Source organism: Phragmites australis, chromosome 7, assembly GCF_958298935.1.
Source record: "Phragmites australis chromosome 7, lpPhrAust1.1, whole genome shotgun sequence".
Classification (NCBI taxonomy): Eukaryota; Viridiplantae; Streptophyta; class Magnoliopsida; order Poales; family Poaceae; genus Phragmites; species Phragmites australis.
The window spans coordinates 31,253,208-31,279,491 of NC_084927.1; the positions used below are offsets into that span (position 1 = coordinate 31,253,208).

General features: G+C 45.2%; 4 protein-coding genes across 4 annotated transcripts; 1 reads left to right on the forward strand and 3 right to left on the reverse strand.

Moving 5' to 3' along the window:
* The first annotated feature begins 1,559 nt into the window (after nt 1-1,559).
* On the forward strand, nt 1,560-4,201 carry LOC133924731 (probable phospholipid hydroperoxide glutathione peroxidase). The gene is made up of 6 exons (XM_062370398.1): nt 1,560-1,848; nt 2,212-2,288; nt 2,609-2,670; nt 2,844-2,962; nt 3,181-3,348; nt 4,002-4,201. The coding sequence occupies exons 1-6, from the start codon at nt 1,801-1,803 to the stop codon at nt 4,032-4,034; spliced, it is 507 nt and encodes a 168-aa protein (XP_062226382.1). The 5' UTR covers nt 1,560-1,800; the 3' UTR covers nt 4,035-4,201.
* A 9,039-nt stretch (nt 4,202-13,240) lies between these two features.
* On the reverse strand, nt 13,241-14,988 carry LOC133924732 (putative cis-zeatin O-glucosyltransferase). The gene has a single exon (XM_062370399.1). The coding sequence runs from the start codon at nt 14,937-14,939 to the stop codon at nt 13,557-13,559; it is 1,383 nt and encodes a 460-aa protein (XP_062226383.1). The 5' UTR covers nt 14,940-14,988; the 3' UTR covers nt 13,241-13,556.
* A 3,416-nt stretch (nt 14,989-18,404) lies between these two features.
* Nucleotides 18,405-21,005, reverse strand: LOC133923617 (uncharacterized). Its single transcript, XM_062368899.1, has 2 exons — nt 20,845-21,005; nt 18,405-19,652 (listed from the first exon to the last, which is right to left on the reverse strand). Exon 2 carries the CDS (start codon nt 19,383-19,385, stop codon nt 18,921-18,923), a length of 465 nt encoding a protein of 154 aa, XP_062224883.1. The 5' UTR covers nt 19,386-19,652; nt 20,845-21,005; the 3' UTR covers nt 18,405-18,920.
* Nucleotides 21,006-21,437: 432 nt separating this feature from the next.
* On the reverse strand, nt 21,438-26,202 carry LOC133924733 (uncharacterized). The gene is made up of 10 exons (XM_062370400.1): nt 25,914-26,202; nt 25,514-25,586; nt 24,742-24,989; nt 24,178-24,292; nt 24,031-24,105; nt 23,802-23,928; nt 22,955-23,715; nt 22,672-22,799; nt 22,379-22,468; nt 21,438-22,032 (listed from the first exon to the last, which is right to left on the reverse strand). The coding sequence occupies exons 2-10, from the start codon at nt 25,538-25,540 to the stop codon at nt 21,927-21,929; spliced, it is 1,677 nt and encodes a 558-aa protein (XP_062226384.1). The 5' UTR covers nt 25,541-25,586; nt 25,914-26,202; the 3' UTR covers nt 21,438-21,926.
* Nucleotides 26,203-26,284: the final 82 nt, after the last annotated feature.

Below are 26,284 nucleotides of genomic sequence, written 5' to 3' on the forward strand. Positions count from 1 at the left end.
CTTATAATTAGCAATAGGCTTAATTGATGCGATAATTGAACAAGGACCATTTTAACTAAGAAAATAATTGTTGAAGACATGAATGTCCTAGATTCTGTTAATTCAAAGTTTTGTATTATCTTTGTATAAAAAACTAAATAATGTTTGCAAATGCTTATTTCTGCTCCAGTTCAGTTAAGTATAGTGTGGAAGTGTTATTCATTATTATTATTATTGGTACAATAACTTGATTGATCATAAATGTAAAATACTCATTTAGATACTTTGATTGTCATGAGTATGCACATCGCACATTTGTGATGCTGTAAAAGATCTCTACAAATTTGACAATAATATGTGTGTTGCATGTATGATTGTTGTCACGTTGCAACCAACTAGTGTGTGTGTCTATATATATATATATATATATATATATTTAAATTTACATGGTAATTTAAAAAATACTATCGCCTGTTCATCGGGCGAGATCAATGCCTCGCCCCATAAATAGGTGACACCTGATGGTCCCTCCTGTAAGTAATAAAAAAACCTGGTGGCTATCACATATCGCCCGTTCAGCGGGCGAGACCATGCTCTCGCCCGCTAAACGGGTGAGATCTTACTTAGGCAGGTCCACCTAAAAAGGTGTCGCCCACTGTTCGGTGACACCTTTTGTGTATTTAATCGGTTGCGCTGGCATACTCCTTTCGTTTAGTAGTTGCTTCCGGTAATTTGTTAATCTCATCCTAGATTTGGTCCCAAAAAATTCACTTTTTTAATCCAAAGCTCGTGCCCAGCTCTTAACTATAGCATAGCCTCATGTGCTAATTGAGTTTTTTAGTGGGTTGATTTGATTCATGGATGCAAGACTTGGACCAGGCCAAGAGAGATGGTTAGTTTATTGATCGGTCCTTTTCTTTAGGGTTATTTCTATCTAGTTGTTGGGAGTCTAATCACGCACTCACTACTGTTGTGATGAAGCCATCTTACATCTAATGGACCCAAAAATGTATCTAGCGTGCTCCCTCTGGACGGTTTCGGCCCAAAAGGTGTCGTACGAACAGTGAACGATACCTTTTGGGTGAGTTCGTCTGAGCAAGGTCTCGTCAATTCAGCGGTAAGAGCATGATCTCGCACACTGAACTATTGACATGTTGCAACCACTGGATTTTTTATTACTCCCGAGCAAGGCCTATAAGGTATCGCTCGTTCGTGGGATGAGATTTTGATTTCGTCCAATGAACGAGCGATGATACCTATTATTGTATTTTTTTTAAATAACCATATATTTTTTAAATATTAAAGAATAAAAATATATAAATAAAAAATTCCCGAAAACCGTCCACGTACAGCTCTATCCAGGCCCAATTGCCCGGATGCTTCCAGAAGGTTCCGCGGCAACCGCGACTTTTCAGACTCGGCCCAACCCTGCGCTCAGGCTTCCCGGCCCACGGCCCAGGGAGTGAGAGCCGGTCGATCGACAACCCTGTACCGTTCGATCTAGCCGTACCATCGGACGGTGCAGCGCAGCGGCGGAGCTGGCCAGCGCCTCGATTCCGTCTACACGTGGAAGGGCCCCGGCGCATGAGCGGCAGACACGGCGCCAACGACGACGAGCTCTCTCCGACCCTCCCACCGCGTGGGCCCCGCGCTGCGTTCACACTTCTGTCACAGCCCCTCCTTCCGCAGGCATCCAACCAACCCCACCCCACCGCCCGTGGGCCTTGTCTACAGGCTACCGCTTCGCAGCCATCTGCTCCGCCCCGACTCCGCTAGTTCGCCGCCGCCGCCGCCGCCGCCGCTCCGTCCGTTCGCTCCAGCATGGCCGCCGCGTCGTCTGCCACCTCCGTCCACGATTTCACCGTCAAAGTCAGTCCAGTTCCGCTCGACTCCCCCTCCCCCCAAAACGTTTCAGCGCGTAGGTACCAGAGGTGATACCGTGATACTGTGATAGGACCCTGTAATTTTTCACATAGATCACTTGCTTGGTGTGCCCAGATCCCAAGCCTGAGCGCTATGAGTTGTGCTTAGTTTGGGTTTGGTGATTCGCGTGGACGCGTGCAGCTTAGTGTGAATTTTGCTGCCGATCCGCTTGATTGGCTTGCTGAATGACTAAATCTGTTAGCCAGTAGCTGAATGTCTTGCCAAATTTTTTTAGAAGAGTAGTTGCAGCGACGTCCGATTTTGCAGAGGGGGTCTAACGAATGCATTTTGCGTGTTGTGTGTGCGCAGGATGCAAGCGGGAAAGACGTAGACCTCAGCACCTACAGGGGCAAGGTTCTTCTCATCGTCAACGTCGCTTCCCAGTGGTACGAATCATCTGCATAACCTCGCGCCTCCTTCCCCTCTTGCTCTGCTATGATCAATTTTGTAAGCGCATCGTGACTTGAGTTTGGATTGTACTATTGTCATTTTTTGGCCCACTGCAAAAAATGGTCGAAATCAATAAGCTTGTTGGTGTCTTATATCGGAATCATTTTGTACCTACTTGATTATTTAGAACAATGACTTCGTCTGTGCCTACTGCCTACTTATTTCATTGTTTGATGTATACATCTATGTTTGGTTTACTATATAGAAAACACTATTCTGTACACTGCTAATTATTGTATGTGACTGATTATTTCAGTGGCTTAACTAACTCCAACTACACCGAGCTGGCCCAGCTATATGAGAAGTACAAGGATCAAGGTGTGTCCTTAATACATTTCATTTGTATATTCTTAGTCTTGGAATGTGTGTCTGTTCATGGCCATATGGATTATTCGTTTATTTTATCCAACTATCGATAGTTCTTCGATTTAAACGATTTCGGTTGTTGGGCTGCTGATCTCTAAGTACAATTGCTAATTTGTGGTTTATAGGCTTTGAGATCCTGGCTTTCCCATGCAACCAGTTTGGTGGGGAGGAGCCTGGCACCAATGAGGAGATTGTCCAGTTTGCTTGCACACGCTTCAAGGCCGAGTACCCCATCTTTGACAAGGTAAAATTTTGTGCTCTTTTTCTTCAACCAGAGTAATTGACAGAGCTGTCTCAACGTAAACCATAGAATTATCTGACTTAGCAGGACGATATGCACATGTTATTACAGTATTCGCGATGACACTTGAATCTTCTTTGTTTTAACTTTTAAGGGTGTTTGACCCAAGTAGAATTGTTTTTGTTGAGTAGTACTGAGCCCGATATCTTATTTCATGTCAGGTTGATGTCAATGGTAACAATGCTGCGCCCCTCTACAAGTACCTGAAATCCAACAAAGGAGGCCTATTCGGAGACAGCATCAAGTGGAACTTCTCCAAGTTCTTGGTTGACAAGGAGGGTCATGTCATGGATCGTTACGCTCCAACCACTTCCCCTCTGAGCATTGAGGTAATTTTCAGCGTCATATTTCGCATTCGTTTCGTACTGGCTGTCGACTCGATTATACAAATACTTATTTAAAGTAGAAATATCTATTTATCGGTTGTGCGTATCGAAAGGGACACAAGATTTTATATAGGTTTGGATCTTCCTTAGGATATTAGCTCTCTGTCACGTGGTGTATTAATCTTAGAGAAGACAATTACAATGGGAATATGTCTAGATTCACTCCTATAAATCTCGGCGAGTTCTCTCATGTTCTAAATCTTGAAGCTCTTGTTGAATGAATTTGATCATGACTTGAATCCCTCTTGATGTACGTTCTCCTCTCCTTATATAGACAGGTCAGGAAGATATACCATACTCGGAGTATCAAGCGTAACCTTCTCGGATTGTGTTATCTGTATGATGCTTTCCTAATTCAGGGATAGTGTCCATATGGAACACGATGAAATATTTGTAATATTTGTAGATGTCTTATTTACCTCATAACGGTTATTAAATCTACCATACAAGCTAACGAATACATGTACGATGATGCTCCATTCTTAGGATATATCGTATTTCTAGTAAATCCTTAATTATTAAATTATTGAATCTACGAGCTTAACTCTAGTAGGCTGCCATGATGTCATTGTAACACTTCTCTTTTATCTCTGCAGAAGGATATCAAGAAGCTGCTTGGGAGCTCTTAAACCATCTGGCTGGAACCTGTAGAAATATCAGCGCTAAAAACTATAATAAAGTTGTGTTAATAAATAGTGCTCCGTATTTCAGATGTTGCAGTACTTGGCTACATGTGGCTTGCATGTACTCTGTACACGCCTTTGAATGAATTCCCATACTTTATCAGTTCACTATATATGCCTTCTGTTGGATACCGTAATGAGGTGCCTTCGGTGATTGAAATTTTGCGTAACAGACACATTGGCGTGTTATCGTAGTGCATGTCTGCAGTTGATCTACCGCATCACTAACAGGAGTTAATGCCTGATTCTGAGGGGTTGATGGTGAGCACATGATGGTGCGATGCCCCTTTCGTGCACATTCCTACAGTTTTGAATCATAGACATACCTGAAAAGGTTCCAAATATTCAAGTTCTGTTTTTTGCATTAGAAAGGGGACCTCCGATACGGAGTAAAGGTGATATGCCTGAGAGATAATCATAAAGATGATTATATCACACGTCTATATTAATGTACTTTTGAATAATATATTATTTTAAAAATGACTATCTTTTATATTGATTGGTAAGTATGTAATTTGTCTATAAAACTCTTTGTTTATATTATGTTGTTATTTTTAGTCAATCTCTGATCATATATCATTGTGATAATATATAAGATTAGCACATGTATTGATTGATAATCACGTTTTATGGATCATAGGTATAGAGATAACAAGTCAATAATGTGATATTTATATTAGAGAATATGATGTTAGATAGACCTATTTTGAGATATTGCTGGGATTGTTATTTATGATGTAACATCAGTTGTTATCTCAAATGGTGTATCTGCAGGATCCTTAGACCTGAGATCGTCATTGATTCTCAGAATGTGTAGTGACATACTTTGAGTCTACCAAACGCTATTCCGTAACTGAGTAGCTATAAAGGTAGTTTTCGAGCTTATCATGAAATATGTCGTGGGGTGTGAGCGATCAAGATGGAATTTACCCATATTTGATAACAGGAGAGATATCTCTGGGCCCCTCGAGTTAGTTGGATCGAGAAAGTGTATGACCATGCTAATATGATTAAAGAGTTAGTCATGATGAATTCACTACTTGATCGAGTGAATGGTCGAGCTATCATAAGAATGGTATGTATCTCGTCTTGAGCTTGACTGATATCATGAGACGAAGAGATCGATGCATGAGTATATTAAGGTTCAGCCGATATGATCTTTTGTGTATACTCAGGAGTCAACATGCCCTGCTAAGGATCACTATTGATTTCGGTTTGGAAAGGGTTTTCAAGTTGTAGCTATTTGTACATAAACCTAACGGGTCACACACTTAATAGGTTGGAACAAAACATACGAATTTGATTCTTATATGGGTTTTGATTGGATTGTGATCCATAAGAAGTTAGAGTCTTAAATGGCTTCTAACGTGGGAGCCCATCGGCAAGCTCTATATAAGGAGAGGCATGAGTAGGGTATGTTGAGGTTGAGCCACTCTGAAACTCTAGTCGCAGCCTTCTACACGATCTCCCAAAACCCTAGCCACGTGTGCAGAACTAGCACGTCGGCGCTCGACGTTTCTGCCCAGTACGTGTGGATACCGTAGAGAGGCTGTTGCTATTGCGGCACTGATCTTCTCAGTGAGTTAATCGCGACGTGTTCGGAACTGGTCGCCAACCGTGATGAACTGGTCGACGTACCTGCTTGTCTGATTGTGGAGCACAATGCGACCACTCGGATCTGGTCGGACAGCACGACACGACCACTCAAAACTGGTTGAGGACGCGACAGATCTGATAGAGAGCTGGTCGAGGAACTGGTCGAGGAGCACGACCACTTGCTCAGAGTTGGTCGGGGAGCGTGACCACCTGCGTGGGGCTAGTCGCGGATCTGATTGAGAAACTACTCGAGGAGTTTGACACGCACGATGTTGGATTGGTCTACTCCAACTCTTCTTCTGCTACACTGCGCGTCGAGCGATAACGATCTATGATCTCCTACGAGTATGGTTTCCTAGGTGAATATGTTTTTTTTTGTTTTAGGCTAGCATAGCATGTCCGTTACCCAACACGGAGGCCGTGCTATACCTAGCTTTAGGGTAGCATGGTCCATGGTCCAAATGAAATAGGCCCATGGCCATCTCTTCTCTTCTTTCCCACCACGTTGCCTCCGAGCTTTGCCACCACCCTACGCTTTGCCTCATCATCGTTGTCCTTGACATCGAGTGACCCACCGATGGCCACATCCGTCGCTGCTCCTCCTCCTGTCTCCGTCATTGAGCCTTCCCCTCTCCCTTCTTCTTCACCTCCAATGTAGCGGCCTCCACAGTCTCCGGTGGCTCCTCGTCGTCAGATCCACGACTGCCGCCATGCCATCCCACCCACCGCCCGCCACCACCGCTGACTGGCCGACCTCCCTGCCCTTCCCTCTAGAGTCCAGCTCCCACTAAATCCTGAACCCAAACCCTAACCCAACAACGAACCTTAACATCGGTGGAGAAGAGCCTCATCGGAGATGACATCGCCGGAGATACGTCGCGCCGTTGCTCGGGATGAAGAGAGGAGGAGAGGAATAAGATGGAATCACATTCGCAAAGCGCACTACCCTGAAGCTCTCCTATGTATAGGAATTGTCATAGAGAGGGAAGAAGGAAAGAGGAGAAACAAATTGGCCCAGACAAAAATTTATTTTAAGTAGGTATAGTAAAAAAATTACATGGTCCCTTTTGGCCCGAAAAACTCAGTCCCAATGGTTTTATTGTGTCAGGCCCAGAGTAATCTCGGTCCAAATCAAACCGGGTTTTGCCCCTAGCCCAACTGCATTTGTCAAAGCGAACGAGTGATGGTGTTAAGACTGTGGATTGCTTATGTGTAGTCCATCGACACCAGAAGATACGAATTAAGGATCTGCCATCGTTTTTTTATAAGAGAATTATATTTCATCTAGATAATAAAAAATCCTAACCTCTACCCCCAAAGGGACATATAGCCACAGCTTATTACAAAAATTCAGCACTAAGATGCAGACTTCATACTACCCATGATGTCAATAACAAAAGTTAACAGAAGACCAATATAGTTCGAATAGAAGAAATTATTAGATGCAAAACCTATTGCTAAATCTCCATCCATGGTTGGCAAAAATCTACATAACTGTTACTTCCAAGGTTCGGCATGCAAAGCGCAGCACATTTTTGTCTGCCTCACACATCTGCAGTAGTACCCAAAACCTGAGCCAGTACGTCCCTCTGTATAGTACATGTATATAAGATTTCAGCGGTGTTTCATCAAAAATCATATCATTTTTGCTAAGCCATAATGCGCAGGTAGCATAGAGCAGCTGCTCCCACCATCAATTGCCCCCTTAGTTTTTTCCCCACCCCGGTAAGTCAATCACCAAACATATGATCAATTGTACTAGGCGGTTCTAAATTAAAGGAAACATGAAACATTCTCTAAAGAAACTTAGCAAAATGACAATAAAAAAATAGATGTTAGATAGTTTCATTGCTGCTACAAAAACAACATTTCACACTTCCATTCCAATTCCTTCTAGCTAAGTTATCTTTGGTTAGGATAACCCCTTTCTTTAAATACCACATGAATATTTTAATCTTAAATGACAGCTTCAAATTCCACAACGCCCTATTGGCATTTACATTTCCATTGTTTATTAACATATGGTTCATTGATTTAACTGAGAATTGCCCATTCTGGTGTAGATTCCTTCTAAAAATATCATGACTATCACTGAGTTGCACATTGGCCACTTGTGCTGCCAAGTGATGCCACTCCAAAATCTTATTCCCCACTAGTGCTCTACGAATTCAAACGAACAATGCTCATAATTGTAGCCACAAATGCATTTTTCCGATATACAATGTTGTAAAGCAATGGGTATTGCTCTCTAAAAGTTGAGTTACCAAGCCACTTATCTTCCAAAAATGAATCTGATTACCATTATTAACTATAAAGGTACCTAGACTTAGGAATTGATCTTTAACCTTCATAAGGCCAGACCAAAATTGTGAGTCTCCTAATTTATACTCAAGTTGAGAAATGGTTTGGTTCCTTAAATACTTGTTTCTTAGTAAGTCCTGCCACACTACCTCCTCATTAATCAGCTTAAACAACCATTTACTTAGCAAACATCTATTCTGTAAATCTAAACTCTTAATCCCTAGCCCTCCTTGGTCTTTTGGTTGACAAACAATACTCCATTTTGCCAATCTATATTTTTTCTTGTCACCCTCGCTTTGCCAAAAAAATCTCGATCTGTAATACTCTCATTTTTTAAGGATACCTCTAGGACCTCAAAAAAAGATAGCGTAAACATAGCTAAGCTAGTCGACACCGAATTGATGAGGAACAGTCTGCCACCAACAGATATATGTTTGCCCTTCCAACTATTTAACCTCTTTTCAAACCTTTACTATAAAGTTTTCCAATCGTTATTACTTAGTTCCCGTGATGCATGAGGATGCCTAAGTACCTACCATTTCACATCCAAATATAAGAGAGTATTGATGGTCGTATTTAGCCTATCTATAGCAAAACAACTCACTCTTATGAAAATTAATTTTGAACCCAAACAATTGCTCAAAAGCACATAACACAAGTTTCATGTTTTTTGCCTGTTCAATATCGTGGTCCATAAATATGATTGTGTCATATGTGTATTGTAGTATGGATAGACCTCCATCCACTAGATGCGGTACAACCCCCTTAATCTGTCCATTATCTTTCGCTCTTGTTATGAGTATAGCTAACATGTCCACTACTATGTTAAATAAAATAGGTGATAATGGATCTCCTTGCCTCAATCCTTTCTTCGTTGAACGTTGGGACAAACTTGATCATTTGTTTTTATTCCCACACTACCCCTTTGGATGATGGTGTCAATCCAATTGCACCACTTGGGTGAGAAACCTTTCATCCTCAGGGTTTGTTGAATAGAAGGCCATTTGATCTTGTCATAAGCCTTTTCAAAATCAAGTTTCAGTATTACCCCATTTTGTTTCTTCTTGTGCATTTCATGAATTGTTTCGTGAAGTATTACTACCCCTTCCATAATGTTCCTTCTTGGCATGAAAGCTGTTTGTGTTGGACGTATTATTTGTTGAGCCACTCCAGAAATTATGTTCATGACTACTTTAGTAAATACTTTTAAGTTCACATTTAATAAGCAGATAGGTCTATACTGCTGGATTTTTGTGGCTTCCTTCCCTTTGGGTAGTAAAATGATTGTCCCAAAATTTAAGCTGTGTAGGGGTAATGTGCCATTATGGAAATCATGAAATAAGGCCATCAAGTTATCTTTAATTATGTTCCAAAAAGCCTAATAAAATTTGGCTGGGAAGCGATCTGACCCTGGTGCTTTATTATGTTTCATCTGGAATATCGCTTCTCGCACTTCCTTTTCTAAGAAAATCCCTATTAGAATTTTATTTTCCAGATCAGTGACTTATGGGATATCATCCCTTCGAGTCTCATCCATTGTAAAATGGTTACTCTCCGGGGGCCAAAAAGACCCTTAATATGAGGTTATATATTTTCTTAGATTTTCCTCCCCACGTATGGTCCCCTCATCTTGTTGTAACTGGAAAATTCTTGTCTTGCGGAATTTAACATTTGCAACTAGATGAAAATATTTCGTATTTGAATCTCCTTCAAGTAAATCCGTCACCTTTGATCTTTGGAGCCACTTAACTTCCTCTTCCCTGAGCAATTGAGTTAGCCTTGCATTTAAGCATTGCTTTAGGTTGGACTCATTTGATAAAAAAAGTTATCTCTGCTTTTCTGTCTAATTCTTCCAATTTACATAAAAGCTCTTCCTTCTCTTTCTTATATGCTCCATTAATATTTTTAGCCCAACCTCTTAGGAATTGTCGCAATCTATGTATTTTTGCTTGCCATTTATCTATTGAGGATCTACCATGTGTTTTCTTCCTCCATACTTCCGCTACTATCTCAAAGAAGTTCTCTCGCAACAACCAGCTCAGTTCAAACTTGAACAGAGGTGGGTTTGTAAACTGAGTTGCTTCCTATGTATTTAGTAGTAATAGTGTATGATCTGAAATTTCTCTACTTAGAGCTTGAACAGATGAGAGTGGAAATTTCAACTCCCATTCAGTGCTCATTAGAATCCTATCAAGTTTCTCATATGTTGGGTTTTCCAAATTATTTTCCCACGTGTAATGTCTGCCTATCATCTCCAATTCTCTAAGGTTTAAACCATCAATAATTGAATTAAACAAAAAAGGCCACTTGTCATTGTAATTATTCTTATTCTTTTCATGTGGTTATCTTATTATATTAAAGTCACCACCTATTAAAATAGGTAAGGTTTCATGGCTACACATGTGGACCAATTCCGATAGGAAATATTCTTTAAATTCTGGTTGTGCTAGTCCATAAACAGCTACCAGCACCCATTGGAATCCATCCAGCTTGTTCTTTAATTGAAACTTTACATAGTAATCCCCAACTGTATTGTCCCAATATCAAAAGTTTCAAGGTTTACCCCTAAAACAATTCCTCCTGATCTCCCAATAGGTGCCTTACATTGCCACCAAAACTCTTTACCTCCACATGATTACGTTCTTTGTTAGGGTAAAAAACTAGACCTCTCAATACGTTTGACATGCGAAATAGATCTATCTATCATATCATTATCCAAACCCATCAACACTCCAATACCATTAAAATTATTAACAACGTACTCATTTGAAAAAGATAAAAAGAAATAATCAACAACAGAATTACCTTCTATGCACAGCTCCTCCAAATCCCTTTTCGCCTTGAGGCGGGCAGCACACTCCAATGAGTCCTGGTTAGCAGTAGCTGCTCTCCGCTTGCTTCTGCACGATGGCATGGCCACTCCATTCACCGACAGAGCTGTGCATCAGCGCCATCAGCGCCAACAGCTGCCATCAGCTCAGTCCGATCCACCAGTCCAAGCTCCTGCGTCATGTGGTCATCCTTCTGCGCCATTGGTCCGTTCCCCATCGCCCCTGCTGGGATGGACAGCCCAACCAAGGCCTTTCCATTAGGGGAAACAACCATTTTGCTGCTGGGCAAAAGTCTTGCACTCGGTTGGGCACATGAACACCTAAAACAAACAAGTTTGCCAGTCTGGAGTTGCTGCAATTGGACTTGGAGTTGCTAGGAAAAATGGTTGAATTCTCATGTGACCTCTCTTCTTTGCTAGACTTCTCCCCTTGTTTATTTTTTGGTTCAGTTTGCTCCTCATTTCCTTTGTCCTCCCTGTCAACAATGTTGTCATTCATATCCATGGCCTTCGGATTTCCTGCCATACCTGACTCCTCTACTTTGAACTGGAGTTCATACAAATAATCACCAATGACTACATCCATGTATTCAGGGATTAAACTTGGATCAAGCACTGCCACTTGCATGCGAGCAATGTCATGCTTCCTTGTGAACACCATATCCACCATTTGTGTGGCACCAAAAATAGTGCTCACTGCCCAGACGGTTAGGTACTCCCTTAATTTCTTAGTTAATCCCCTGAATTGTACCCACACTTTTGGCATAATATATTTTACTTCATTACATGTGTCCCTCTCCTCAATTACCATCTTGACATTTTGAGATTTGGCCTACACAACTCCCCATTCCACCATCCGCATTAACTAAGCCTTTGGTAGAAAGATAGTCTTAAAAGTGTTGTTCCCATTTTCTTGCACAACCCATTTCCATTTACCTGGGATTAACCTTTCCAGCTCCATTGTGACATTAGCCGCAGTCATAGAGCCTTCAATTACTTTCACCAAAGCAGTCTTGGACTCAATTTTAGTCTTCTAGCTTGCCGTGTGTGGGATATATTAAAACTCCAATCCCTCTACTGCATATCCTCAAGGAATTGCCACTAATTTGGTTAATTTTAGAAGAGGGAACTTATGTGTGACATGCTCATTACTTCCGCAAATGTCACAGAAAAGTACATCAACACATTTAGTTATCGTATGCCCCTTTGAAAAACACCGAAAGCAGTAAGGCTTAGGCTTATTCACCTCCTTTGCTGCACCTTGTGCAGATGATTCTGGCATGTCCATGGCAGCAGCTTGTGGTGTCACCCCTTGTCCCATAGCTGCAGTCAGTAGTGCTCATGCCTTTTAGCCATATTAGATTAGCCACCACCCTCAGCACTAGAACGATCCTGGGCTGAAGGGTTTTGTTCCAATGCCCTAGTATACGAACCTGTAGCTGCAGCCGGTGGAGGGCCACCAGCCTTCTGTGCACCAACCATCGTTGCTGGATGCATTGGCTGGCCAGCAGCGACACCAGTGGATGTCACATTTGCACCGGCTTCTCCATCGAATCCTCCACTTCTTCCTCCCCGGTTACCAAAGCGTCTGCGCGGGTGACGCGAATACCGCCCACCCCCACGTCCACCATAGCCGGCGTTGAAGCCGCTACGGCCGCTGGAGTAGGCTATGTTGTTGTAGCTGCCGGAGTAGGCGATGTTGTTGTAGCCGGCACCATATCCATGGTGGAAACCACCACGACCAAGGAAGCCAGCCTGACCTCCACATCTCGCAATGCCCCTTCCAGTGCCATACGCAGCAGACCACTGACCTCCTTGATTCGCACCCCCACCATCCACGTCCACACGCACGACCTCTGCGTAAGAACGACTATCTCGTCGAGATGGGACCAGCGACGATGTCGGCGCTCTAGGGTTTTTGCTCTTCACCCTTCCGGTCCTGGCAAAAAGGGAAACCAGCCCTGCTGTGGGCCTAAACTTGGTTTTGGGCCCAAGCCACAAAACCAAAGCCTGGTCCTTGACCTTATACGAATTCAAATTTGAATCATGATCGGCGTCGAAAATGGATCCGCCTGAAAAGTTCGCCGACAACCTCATCGGAGAAGTTGCCGCCGGAGTATGTCGAGCTGGTAAAGTCCATGACCTAGACGACGACGGATCCGCCATCGTAGTTTTACTCTTTGAATTATGGTCCTTGAGTACTTGTATCTGATGGCAACATTGTGTCACTAGGCAATACTACTTTACACTTCCCTCATGCCATCAACTCACCACGAAAACTTAAATCGAACTTCAAAGATAAACGAAGACGCATTGTGTTGGGATCAAATCGCGCTCATGCTCACTGCCTGACGAAGTTCAGAACATGTATCAGATGATGAACAGTGGAATCAGGATTAAGAGTTCAGAGCAGCACGCAACAGTGTTTTTGTGGGGTCTCCCCTCTTTTTTTTGGTTTTTCTATTTATTGGCCCGTAGGCTTACTCACACGATTACACGATCTCCATACACCGGCTTGACCGAATTTGGCGCCCACTCGACCGATTTCTCAGCTACGGCCGCCCAGTCTTCTGTCAGCCTGAACACACGCACGCGCTAACTGAAACACGCCCGTTTCCTGAACTCACACGCCAAACCGAGCTGAACCAAGTCCGTGCGGTGACTCGATCCATTCAGTCAGCACACGCACACGCACACCAGACATGATTAACAACACATTGCACCGCAGCATGTAGTAGTATTCATCTTGCTATGTAAGCAATGAAATCGTCGAGGTCCTTACGCGAGGACCCGCCCTCGGCCGCCGAGGCGCGGATGGACTCGCGGAGCGCCTTGGCCCGCTCCCGCACGGCCAAACCTTCATCGCCGACCATCGCCTTCTCGATCACCTCGCGGATGGCACTTGCAGGTGTCACCACGCTGTGCTTCTCCCAGGGCCTCACCAGGATCCCGGCCTTGAGGTACTTGCACACCAGCTCCGCGACCAGCGGCTGGTCGGAGTGCATGGCCCAGGCCAGCATCGGTATCCCGTGGCTCAGGCTCTCCAGGGTCGAGTTCCAGCCGCAGTGGCTCATGAACGCCGCCGTGGCGCCGTGCGCCAGGATCTCCAGCTGCGGCGCCCACCCGGTGATCACCAGCCCCGTGCCTTCGGTTTGCTTGCTGAACTCGGAAAGCAGCTTCGTGTGCCGGCTCTCGCAACCGGACTCCTCGTGTACAACACCGCGATCGGCGTCGCGCAGAACCCAGACGAACCGCTGCTTGCTGTCGCGCAGCCCCGCAGCAAGCTCCGCGACTTGCTCCGCCGGCAGTGACGACGTCGTGCCGAAAGACACGTACAGCACCGACGCCGGCGGTTGCTTGTCGAGCCAGTCCAGGCAATCGTGCCGCGTCTGTCCCTCTGTCCGTGCGGTCGCGTCGAGCAGTGGGTTTAGCGGCCCGACGGCGAAGAGCTTCTTCCCTCGGTATTCCGGATCACCGGCCACCACGTCGATGAACTCACCCTCGATCGCACGGCACGTGTTCATGACTAATCCGGGGACGGCCGGACCATGGCCGTCCTCCTGCGTCCTAACTATGTACTCCACGAATTCCTTGGCCATGCAGGCGTCGACGGGCGGGACGTCTAGGCCGTGCGCACGCAGGAGCCGCTGCCCGGCGTCCGTCCACGCGGAGTCGTATGAAGCGGCCACGCACTGCAGGCAGAACGCCTCACCGTTGGGGATCCGCGCCGCCTCTGGCGCGGCGAAGGAGCTCAGGCGATCGTAAAGGACGACGACGCGGCGGTGGTGCGGGGATACCCTCTTAAGGAGGCTGGCGACCGGGGTGCGCGCGCCGGCGACGAAGGCCTCGTGCATGGGGATGAGGTGGGACGGGAACGGCGATGGTGCGGCCGGGTCCGGCGGCGGGGTGGCGTACGCGGGGACCTCGAAGCCGTGGAACTCGATGGAGCTGAGGGCCCGTGGATCCCAGCCGTACACGCGCGCGCGTGCCTGGCGGACGTGCGGCCCCGGCGCCGCGTAGTGCACGGGGAGCCCCCGCGACGCGAGCAGCAGCGACATGTGCAGCATCCCGTTCAGGTGGCCCTGCGCCGGGAACGGCACCGCCACGATGGCAACGGATTCCATGGAGATTAATTTGTTTATGGTGGCATGGCCTTGCACGGTCGGCTAGCTCCATGTATATATGGACATACACCTCGCATTCCCAGATCCAGAGGTGACATGCGCGCAGCACTTACTTGACCAACTGGCAACCTCACGTTCCAGTGGCGGCATGTGTTGACTGACCCAAGAGACCGTTCCTGGTCCTAGGCTCCTAGCTAGCTGCAACGCGGTATGCGTGGAACATTCTGTGCTCGGTCGAATGCGATCGTTTTCTTTTTTGCCTTCACGGGAAGGTTCGCAGCATAGACAGCTCGGCTTAAAAAAACCGTGTTCGGTGATCTCTATGTTACAACACAAATGATCAGAACCAAATGGCAACTGCTTAACAGTTGCCTGATCAACCACTGCCAAGTATTTATCATACTAGTTAGCCAAAATGTGTCCATTCCGGAAAGAATATCTTCCCAACGGACACCATCATGTCCCTACACCATGTATAAAATGGAATATGAATCAATGAGAAGATGAGAACTTTTACATACATTCTATTGTCTCTACTCTATCTCCATTTATACTATAATATGTTATCACGCACTCATGCTCTACTGAGTCTGATCAGCCACACCACACTAAGAACACTAGAGGCATGAAGGCCTCTGCACAGATGACGCATGATCCCATCTCGCGGTAAGCACAAAGATGTTCTTCGCTCCCAGCTGGCCCTGGAAGCGGCAATCCTCTGTCACATTCGTCCCATCTCGCCGGTTCACTGTGTTTGTCATCATCGGAACATCCATTACCATCGTCGTGGTCACACTAGCCATGCGCATCTTCTTCGGCACGACATACACCTTGACTGGTATGGTTCTGCCCATATCTTCCGCGCTGCACTCCGTGCGGCTCAGCGGCCAACCTAGTAGGCTGTGCCCCCACCTATGACGCCACTCGTCCCCTCGGCTGCTCCTTCGGACTCCGCCATCGCCGGTGACCTCCTATAATAGTGATGTCCTCGGCATCATGCTGCCCGATCCATGGGTTCGCCTGCTACTAGGTGCACGGACCGACGACATTGCGAGCACACTGCAACACAGTTCCTCCATGCAGTGTCATCAGCGCCCTCCTAGCCAACTACCATGGTCAGATCCTGTCCACCAGCATATGTGGCTACGCCCCCATTGTCGGTGACCGTGGCCGCGACTCCCTCACCGGCGCCCGTGGCCGGAATCTCCTCACAGGCATCCGCGGCCAGATCTTCCTCGTCGATGTTTCTCACCGTCTCCGTCCCGGCCCCGTCGGTGGAAACGCCCCCTCCCTATTGTCGGCTTCGCTGCACCACCGCCAATGCGACCAATTGGCATCCCTGGCTTTGCCACCCGTGGAATCCCACGGGCCTTGGTCTCACCGACGGCGCTTAAGCGTGCCCAGTCGCGTGCGCATGCTTGGTGAAGGGGGCCTTCAGGTTTGTCAATTACTTTGCTCGGATTTGTCAATTGGTGAGGTGGATGACAAAGTGACATTCTCTTGGACAAGGGAGGAAGTCACTTGGTACCTTTAATGATGTGATGATGTAGTAGAGCATTCCACAAATGACGTTTTCGAAAAAAGTTCTTTTTCATCATATTTGGGCTTGTCATATCTTTCTTTAAGAGTAATCCAAATAAGATCAGCGTCTTCAAGTGGCATGATGAATTTAACAACATCTATACTCATGGCATCAAATAAGACATTAGTAGCTTGAGCATTAAGATGTAGGCATTTATCTTCCTCTTCGGGTGATAGCAAGATGCCACTAGGAGGAGAAATACTTACATCTACAACTCGCTCTATATGAGGACCCATGGTCATGAAATTATGCAGCATGTGAGTACTCCACTCGAAATAATTAGAGTCATCTAATAAGAGTGAATCTATGTGCACTAATTCACTAGTCGATATATTTACTCTCTAGACGATAAAGCCCTAAAAGAGAGAATTAGCTCTGATACTAATTGAAAGGACAATGATGTCGCATAGAGGGGGGTGAATACACGTTTTTACAAAAAATTATCCCCTTTACTGTTGGTCTAAACTTGCAGCGAAAAATAAACTAATGGATTTTTCACAAGTAAAAATCCTAAATATACTAGATTTAACTAGTGTAGAATCACCCTAAAAAAGTATGAATGCTATAATCCTAGGATGTGGCAAAGATTATTCAAACATAGCAAGATATGCAACAAAACTCGAATCAAAAGTTCTAAATTACTGTTCATCTAGAGGTTCTGAAATTGCTGCTTATAGGAAGTTCCAAAATTACTGTTCATCAGAAGTTCCGAGTTCAATTCGAAACTTCTGAGTTCAATCCAGAACTTTTGAGTTCAGACAGAGAAAGAGCTTGAAACTAAAATTAAAGTACGCTTAATGCTTAATGAGTTCAGACAGCAAAGCTTTTTTATCCCTAGATATTTGCACTAGGTGAAATTCTACTTACCTTATGTTAATTGCTGCACAACCTTATGAAAAGATGTTTGAAAGGTACATGGATGAAGATCCATACTATAGGCTTGATTTAGATGGTGAGCATGGTCCAAGAGTTTCTGCAAAATCAGATTGGGAAAATGCAAAGAAGATGGCTGATTTTCTTCAGCACTTCTATGAACTAACTCTCTGTGATAACTTTACGAGCTCACTCACACTGACGATGGTTGAGCGCCTGATGTGTGCAAATGATTGGATTCGAGGATCCACTACTCTTAGTGTTGAAGAGAACACCGAAGAATTAGCCAAACTTGAAGGTCAATCAGTTATTTATCCATGTTCCTTATGATACATTTGATTCTTTATTCATGAACTAACTTTGTTTGCTTGCTTGATTTGTATTTCAGCACTTGTTGTAGAACTTGGTGGCATGGCAATTTCTTCCACGTCCAAGTCTAAGACCAAGACAGCCTCGGCCAGCACCCATGATGATTTATGAAATGATCTCTCTCCAAATCTGCAATGATCTGTTAGCTGAACTTGGTGGCATGGCAAACTCCTAAATCTTTAATTGTGATCTATTTCTAATTTCTGTTTGTGTGATCTGTGATCTGCAAGACTTAGACTTTAATTGTTTGGCTGTTATTTGCAAGGCTATAATTGTGATGTGTCAGACTTAAATTGTGATATGTTTGCTTGTGTGACTCTTAAATCTTAATATGTCCATGTATCAGTCTGTTTTGAGTGTTTGTATGGCATGATCTATTGGTTTGTTCAAGTGTTCATTATCTGAAATCTTGATCTGTTTGTGTGATCTGAATCTGTTTCTGTGATATGATCTGTTTGTGATGAAGCCATTATATGTGATAAGTGTTCTAATGAGTTATTGACTATTGTTCAATGTTGATTTGAGTATGTGATATTATCTCAAGTAGTCAAGTGATCACCGACCAATGTGAATATGTGAAATTGTGAATATGTGATAATATCTCAACTTCGTTCTGCATACTTTAGTAGTTTAGTGTCCAGCTTGAAGTTCTCAAGTTCATTTCATCATTTGAACATTTGACATATCACACTGATTATGAGTTCTGAGTCCGAGTCCGAGTTCAGCTACTGCCTTCTGAAGTTCCGAGTTTTGATTGTTCGCCTGCTGGCTTGTTGCTGCCTTGCTGGTCTGGATCTCTCCTTGGTTCTGTATTTTGAGTGTTTCTTGGCATGTTGGTCTGTTAGACAGTTGGAGTGATCGGAACTGTACTGATCAAGTGATCTTCGTTTGCATAGTTGCATTCCTGTTATTACTGACCTCTGTACTGCCATCAAGTTGGATGCTGGTACTGGTTTTTGCTGCTGCCTGATGTGTCTGCTAGATGCCTTCAGTTCAGATGAAACAGTGAAAACCGAAAACCAAACAGTGAAAACCGAAACCGAAATTGGCGGTTTTTCAAACTTTTACAGGAACTTCGGTTTTCATTCTTAAAAAACCGAAATATTCATACACGAAAAAACCGAACCGTACAAACCGAAAAAACCGAATGCCCAGGCCTACTGCCTCTGTTGCTGCGCTGCGCAAGCGGAGCTCCCTTGTTCTTTCAGTGCAGCTAACAATTGCGTGATCACTCGGTGCTTGTTCTTGTCGTCCATCTGCTTCGGCTGCTGCTGCGGTGGAGGTCGCGGGACGGACGGCGGCGGAAACATTTGGCCGCCCGCTAGGTTCGGGGGCCGCATCAGCATTGTCCGACCAGGACAGCTGGGGGCGGGGGCGGCGGCCCGGTGCGACGGGCATAGCCTCAATCCCGGCTGCCCCTTCACTGGCGCCGGACCGCTGTATTGCACCACTACCGTTCGGCCGTTGTACATCAGCGTTGGCCGCTGCACTGGCCCCTGCAGGCAGTTATACATCCACGGGGGCCGTGGCCTTGGTGCTGGCTGCCCTGGCACGCCGTAGTACCCTGCTGCTCCGGCTCCGGGCGGCGCTTGCATACCGCCGCCGCCGCCTCCACCGTTCATCGGCGCTGCCGGTCTCAGAGTCAGGTTCGGCTGGGGAGCCCGCTTCGGCGTGATGGCGTGCCCGTCCGGCCGCTCCTCCACGGGCCTCTTTCCCGCCTTTCTGTTCGATGGCGTCCGCGCTGCTGTCTACCTACTGCTCTCCGGCGCCGGCCCGGACGGTGACGAATTCGGCACCTCCTCGCACGCGGAGCTGGTGTTTCCCTCCTCATCTTTGCTCCATTTTCGCAACGGGCTCTTGTAAATCTTGCACATGACTTATTTGTCCAACTGCATGCATGCAACTACTCTCAAGTTAGGACGACGACAACGATTAGCAACTGTACTAACCAGGTACATAGTGGCAGCAAAAACACTTCGAAATAGAAGTATATAGATGCGAACAATTGTTCACGAGCAGAGATAAGACGTCTCGAAACTGACGAACATGCTGTTGCTGGGATTGCCGCCGCTCCCGCGGATCTTTATCTGGTACTCCGGGACGGTGAGCTCCTGCATCAGCCACTTGGTCTTCGTCTCGTTCTTGGCCGGGCCCAGGCGGTAGATCGAGGGATGCTCCGTACACAAAAAAATTGTAATGGAGCTCATCCGAATGGAAAAATCATAAAGGATGACGGTAGCGAATCTCGACGGTCGCCGCACCAAACTCTTAGAACACTCGTAGACGAGCTTGTCTTGGCAAGTGAACCATTTAGGTGAAGGCAAGAGAGGCCAACGGACATATAGGGGTATTTGAGAACACATATGACTTACAATTGTTAGGCCATAAGGAATTGAGATACATCTGGGAATTTGAATCCCCTAGCTTGTAAGTGGATTTTTACAATTTGACTTTTTTTCAAGAGTAAAAAACTTTTTTTTACACGTGTAAAAGACTGGCCACAACTTAGACTTGTAAACAAGCCAGCGAGCCAGGTGCTACATACTTAGAGTAGAAAGGAAATCGGAATTAACTGTTGGTGATATGTCTTAAAAGACGATCGGATATGCAGATTAGGTCTGGTGGTGGAATTTAATATGATTAAAGGTTAATTACGCTTTAGAGTCGTGATAGATTTTAATGTGATTAAAGACATATTAGTGTGCTCTATATAAGAAGAGGCAAGGCCGTAAACGTATAAATTCGACCCAAAATAACCTGACCGCTACTTCTTCCCGAACTCCATACGAAACCCTAGCCGAGCGCGATACTACCACACAGGCGTATAACGTTTCATCTATGTATATGTGGATACCGTGGAGACACTGTTGTCGTTGTTGCGGTGTTGATTGGTGACAAGGACACTACGACGTGATCAACTACTTTCTCTTCGTGGACACACACGACTCTTCTTCTACTGTACTGCACATCTAGCAGTAACGATCTATGATTTTCTAATTAAATACGGTAGAGAAATTTTAATTTGTTCTAACATAGCCTACTTGTTATCTAACATTAACAACAGGGTCAGGTCATGCTTACCGTTAATCAGTATCTCCGGATCACACTCGTACACGTTTGCCTCGATGATGGCGTCGTTGGGCACGGCCGGCCTTCCCTGCAGCCTGGGGAGGAGGTGGTGCTCCAAGCTCATCCTCCGTCGGCTTGAATCGGAACCCCACCGGGTACTTGCCTTTCTTGTCGTCTCCTGCCATATAGACGACGGCACGTGAGATACGTCGGAGACCTTATTGGACTGCGAAACCATGAATTTGTACGCTGCAGCTTTTTATTGTCAGCCAACCTGACTGGAGACGAACACGAACACCAACATGAATCGGATTCGAGCTTCCTTCGTTGATCAATGCCACGTGCAGGGTAGTACAGCCAATGTTGCGGCATTATCCAGATACAAATGTAGTAGTATCCGTATTCAACCTGCACTAGTCCCGTACTCGTATACAGACTTCCGGTCCGCCGCAAGTTTCGTCCCGTTTCCAACATGGAAACACCTCGAAACATGGGGTTGGCTCCGGACCAGACCGGGAAATACCAAGAGGGAGGCGCACCTGTGCACATGCAATGCGAACCAGCTTGTAGACCTTTAGCCTCCTCTCCAGAAGCTGACAAAAGAGTAAATGTTCGCCGGACCTGATGGACAAAACTACATGTGAAACCTGGAATACATTGTTTATTACAACACTGCTCACCCAAACAAATTCGAAAGAGGTGCCACTGGATTTGGCATCTTTAGGTGGCTAACAGAACGAATCAGTATAATGAGAAGAAATCATGTACAGTCACTCAGCAATGTGATGAGGCGCTGCAACGTTGGAAAACATTGACACCCTAGGGAGAACTAAGGTCCATATCAGCTTCAGGAACTAGAACCACTACGACTAACATTCTGCAGTTACGCAAGACATGCCAGCGTTGCTAGCCTGCCGTTTTTTTCTCTTGATTTGTCTCATGAGAATCCCCACGACTATGCTCGCTGTTGTCCGCAACGCACCAGTTGATCCAAATTGCCGGCGAAGTGCCGGTCTGTTCGATCATGGCTTGTGTTCAAGCCTCTGCAGTGATAACATCCAAAAGATCACAAATATATTGGAGCTACTCAGCTGCTATCGGCCACGTGCCATCTTTCGCCTCTTCCTCTCCTGCTCACGTCTCTCTTCTTCCTCAATCAGGCGGAGTTGTTCCTCATCCTCTTGCCTTGCAATCCTCGCACTAAAAAGGAGGCAAAAACAAAAGTAAATAAGATACAAAATTGAGGACATTCAGACAGAGAAGACCCAAAGAATGCAAATTATTAACATGCTTGGCAATGCATACGCCATGTTGTACTGGTTTGTGAACCATGAATGTAAGATGGCACAAGAACTTGACCCTAGCATGGCATTGAGTGGCACCGTACACATAACAAACCCAACAAATGGCTCGTTCTGATACTAATTTATCTTAGTCAAATGTGTGAGCAGTGCAAAATCTTGTGTATAAAGCATATACTGTATTCGATATATTGGCCAAAAAATAACCATACTATCCAAATAAAATCAGAACGAAAAATCGATACCTTCTTTTCTCTTCCCTCTCTATAGTAGCAAAATCCGCTTCCATGTCACTATCATCCTCATCTCTGCCTGCATATTTACTAGGATCATACCTGCAGATGAGGCCAAATTAGAATCTGATTATCTATAAGCAAACATTATTGAACAGTCATTGCAATCGAGCAATGCTTGGTACGCTCAGTCTGGCAACCATGTTCAGTACAACATGCCAACTCATGTAGAGCTTGAAGCTCACAAACACTGACCCAAATTGGACATCAATGACAAGATAGAATAAGTTTATCAAGTACAATACCTGAACATACTTCTGATCATTGCAAGGGGGTCATCCTCCTCTTCATCTTCATCAAATCTTCTTTTTGCCACTTGCTTTCTCTTTGCATGGTCATCACGAGTTCCATTGGAAGAGATTGGGCGAGATGGCTGCAGGCACAAAGAGAGACAAAATGGGAAAAAAAGAAAGAAAAACAACAGAAATTCAGTCCAAATGAGGTTCCACCAATATACAAGAAAAATGTGTGGCATATCATTGAAAGAACGAAGAAAACTACACATGATATTTTTTTCATAAATATTACCATGGGTTTCGAGGGAGGCCGAATCTGCCTTTCTACTTGTTTTACTCTATCATTTGTGTGAATTCTTTTTTGCTCTGAATATTGACCCTGCGAAGAAAGTGGCCTTTGCCCTGGCAACGGCTGAGACCTGTAACTTTGCGGCTGTGGTCTGTGGGTTTGCGAGGATTGCAATTTCTGAACATGTGAGGATTGGTGCAGTCTCTGACTTTGCAACGACTGTTGCATCTTTTGACTCTGCAACGATTGCTGTGGCCTCTGACCCTGTGACACCTGCTGTGGCCTTCGACTTTGCACCGACTGTTGTGGCCTCTGCTGCACCGACTGTTGTGGCCTCTGACCATGGGAAGAATGCTGTGGTCTCTGACCAGCTGACTGTATCCTCTGACTTTGCGAGGATTTTGGTCTCTCAATCTCTGAAATATGGTGTCTTGAGGTTACACTGCTCTTCCTCATAGGTAGATCATTCACATCCTTGGAAGGATGCTTATTAGCAATAGGGCCCTTGCTTGGAAGCTTTTGGCTTGCAGTTTTGCTTGTATTGGCCTGGTTGGATCCATTTCTGACAATACTATGCATCCTCCCACTGTCACGTGAAACAGCCCTTTCTCTATTTAAGAAAGCCTCCTTTCTCATGGAATCTACCTTACCTTCAGCATGCCTTTGCGTTAACGATGTGTTCTTAGATCCATATCCATTTGACAACCGTGCAGGTTGACTCGTTGGTGCCTTGCCCTTTACTGCTGAATGCATCACCTCACGATCTTCAATATCCAGAAATCAACGATCAGCATTTCCCTATTGAGAAACATTGAACACCTTGTTTCATGAAATCAAAGTACAAACTCACCAGACTTCTGAATCAACGAATATCTAGCTGCAGGCTTCTCCTTTGGAGAGGATGGAAGGTCAGCATCATCTGAGAGTAGAAATGAATAATCCCGATTGTCCTTAAGTGCCTCAGCCTTCTTCTTTGCCTGGAAATTGCAGCTGCTATGTCGTGAATACATCATTTCAGGTTCAGTATAGGCTGTATAGTGAACATGCAAAAAAATGCAGTGAATATAAATTCTTTATACCTCATTAACAATCTTTGGTTTATGCTTAAGTCCATTTCCTTTACTTTGCACTTTAGAGGACGATGGAATGTCCCTCTACAAAAAAAAAAAGTATGATTATTTAATGTTTGTTCAGCGACAATCAGGATTACGTGTAGCATTACATACTCCAGAAGATCTTGGATCTCTTGAGACTGTGCTATGCAGTTCTTTCATTGATTTTCTTTCTTCAATCACTCGTTGAGAAATCACCGACTTGGATGGCCCAAAGAAGGAGCCAAATCTACACAAAAATGTACGCATTGAAGAACTCTAGATATGTAGAAGCAGTCAAGGCAGGAAATGCAAAAGAAAAAAAAACAGCTGCATAAAGTGTAGAAGTGATTCTAGCCATTTTTATAAAAAAAATAAAGAAGAGAAAGTTCCCCATATTTATCAAATACTGATTGCACCTGACTTAATTTAAATGAAAATTGGCTCACCATCACCAAAACCACACTCAAACTAAATAAGTGATCACTAAGGGCAAACAATTTATCAAGAAAGAGTATAACAACCAATTGGCTATGCAAACTTTTCATATTTCTATAAAAGGAGACATTTAAGGAGGGAACAAGTACCTCCCATGCAAGTCTGAAATTTTCTGAATGGCGTGAGCTCAAAGAGCAATTTTTTACTATGGAAAAAAAAAGCTGATGAGGAATGTGGAATAGGTATATCAAACATGCTTACTTGTCCCTGGTTGGAGGTATTCTATTATGTGAAGAAGATGAGCGGCCAGCTGTGCTGGCACCAGAAGCCTGTGCCTTTCGCCTAATCTGCTCCTTTAATCGTTCTCTCAATTCAAGGATCTCCTTCTGTCCCTCTGTAGGCTCTTCCTCCTCAACATACTCCTCCCCAGCACCTGAACCTTCCTCCTCATACTCATCTTGATCATAGTATTCATCTTCGTAGTCATCCTCCACTGCCCGATGGTAACCCTACACAAACATTGTCATTGTTACAACGTTACTGTTAAAGATATTTACTGTTATATATTGTGCATGTGTAATATCCTCATGCTATAAGGGGCTTTCTGCATATTGCTCACATGTACATGTATATATACTGGCCTATAACCTCCATGGAATACAAGTTGTTATTCCTAACATGGTATTAAACCTAGTTTTTCCTTAAGAGACGCAGCAACTCATCCCAACTCTAATCTACCCGCAATTTTTTTCTCCCGTCGGCTTTCTCCTTCTTCCTCTTTGCCAGTCGGCTTTCCCCCAGCCGGATCCGCCTCCTCCTGCCATCCCGCCACCAGTCGGCCCCCTCTTTGTTTATTAGAAGTTAGAACTACTACATCTACCTCTGAACACATCACAAATGACGTTACTGTAGTCTCTAAGTTTTCCCCATTCAATGAACACCCTACTAATCTCACCTAAACTGTCATTTCTACTGTTTTAACGTATCATAAATGGTCGAAGATAAACAGAATGAAGTGTTTGGTAAAGCTTACATTGGTTTCATACTCGTATCCCCTCATTTGCACCAGGATCCCGTCGTATCAGTCTTAAAATCCCTGAATTTCCCTGAATCACAGCAAGAAACTTCCATAAGTTAGCAAAGGTTGCCATGAACTTTTCGGACAATGGTCATGGTGAACCAATCAAGCATCCAATTGGGGACCAAATACACATCAAAACTGCAACGATTGACACAAAAATCCTTCGGCAAAGGGGTTCAAACCATAGCCCAACCACCTAATCGCACAAATCCCGCTCCATACGCGAAGCGAAGAATGTCGCATCTAGGGTTTCGACGGAGCCGGTGGCGCGAATCTGGGACGCCGCCCCCGCAAAGCAACCATCGGAACCAACGGAATTCGCGTCGCCGGATGGGGGGGGGGGGGTGCTCACCTCAGGGCTTGGAGACGCCTCGTTCCTGGGCAGCGGCGGGGATAGGACTCGCCCGACGAGATGTCGCGCGACGCGGCTGGATCAGAAGACGCCGACGGGGAGGCCGGGCCGGCTGCTGCTGCGGCAGATACCAGGTAGGCACGGGGCGAGGCGGCGGGGCGATCAGAGCCCGCAGCGCGGTCGCCGGCCTCGGCGGGGTCAGCGGGGTTCGCCGCCGGAGCGGAGCAGCGTTGGGGGGAGGCTTTGGCTTCGTTGGGTGGAAATTGGAAGAACCGGGCGCACAGTTAAATACACGTTTCGCCTGTGCCGGGTAAGAAACCTGACGTCGCGGCGTTAGGATGTCTCTGGGACCTCCGCATGGGCTTCTTGTT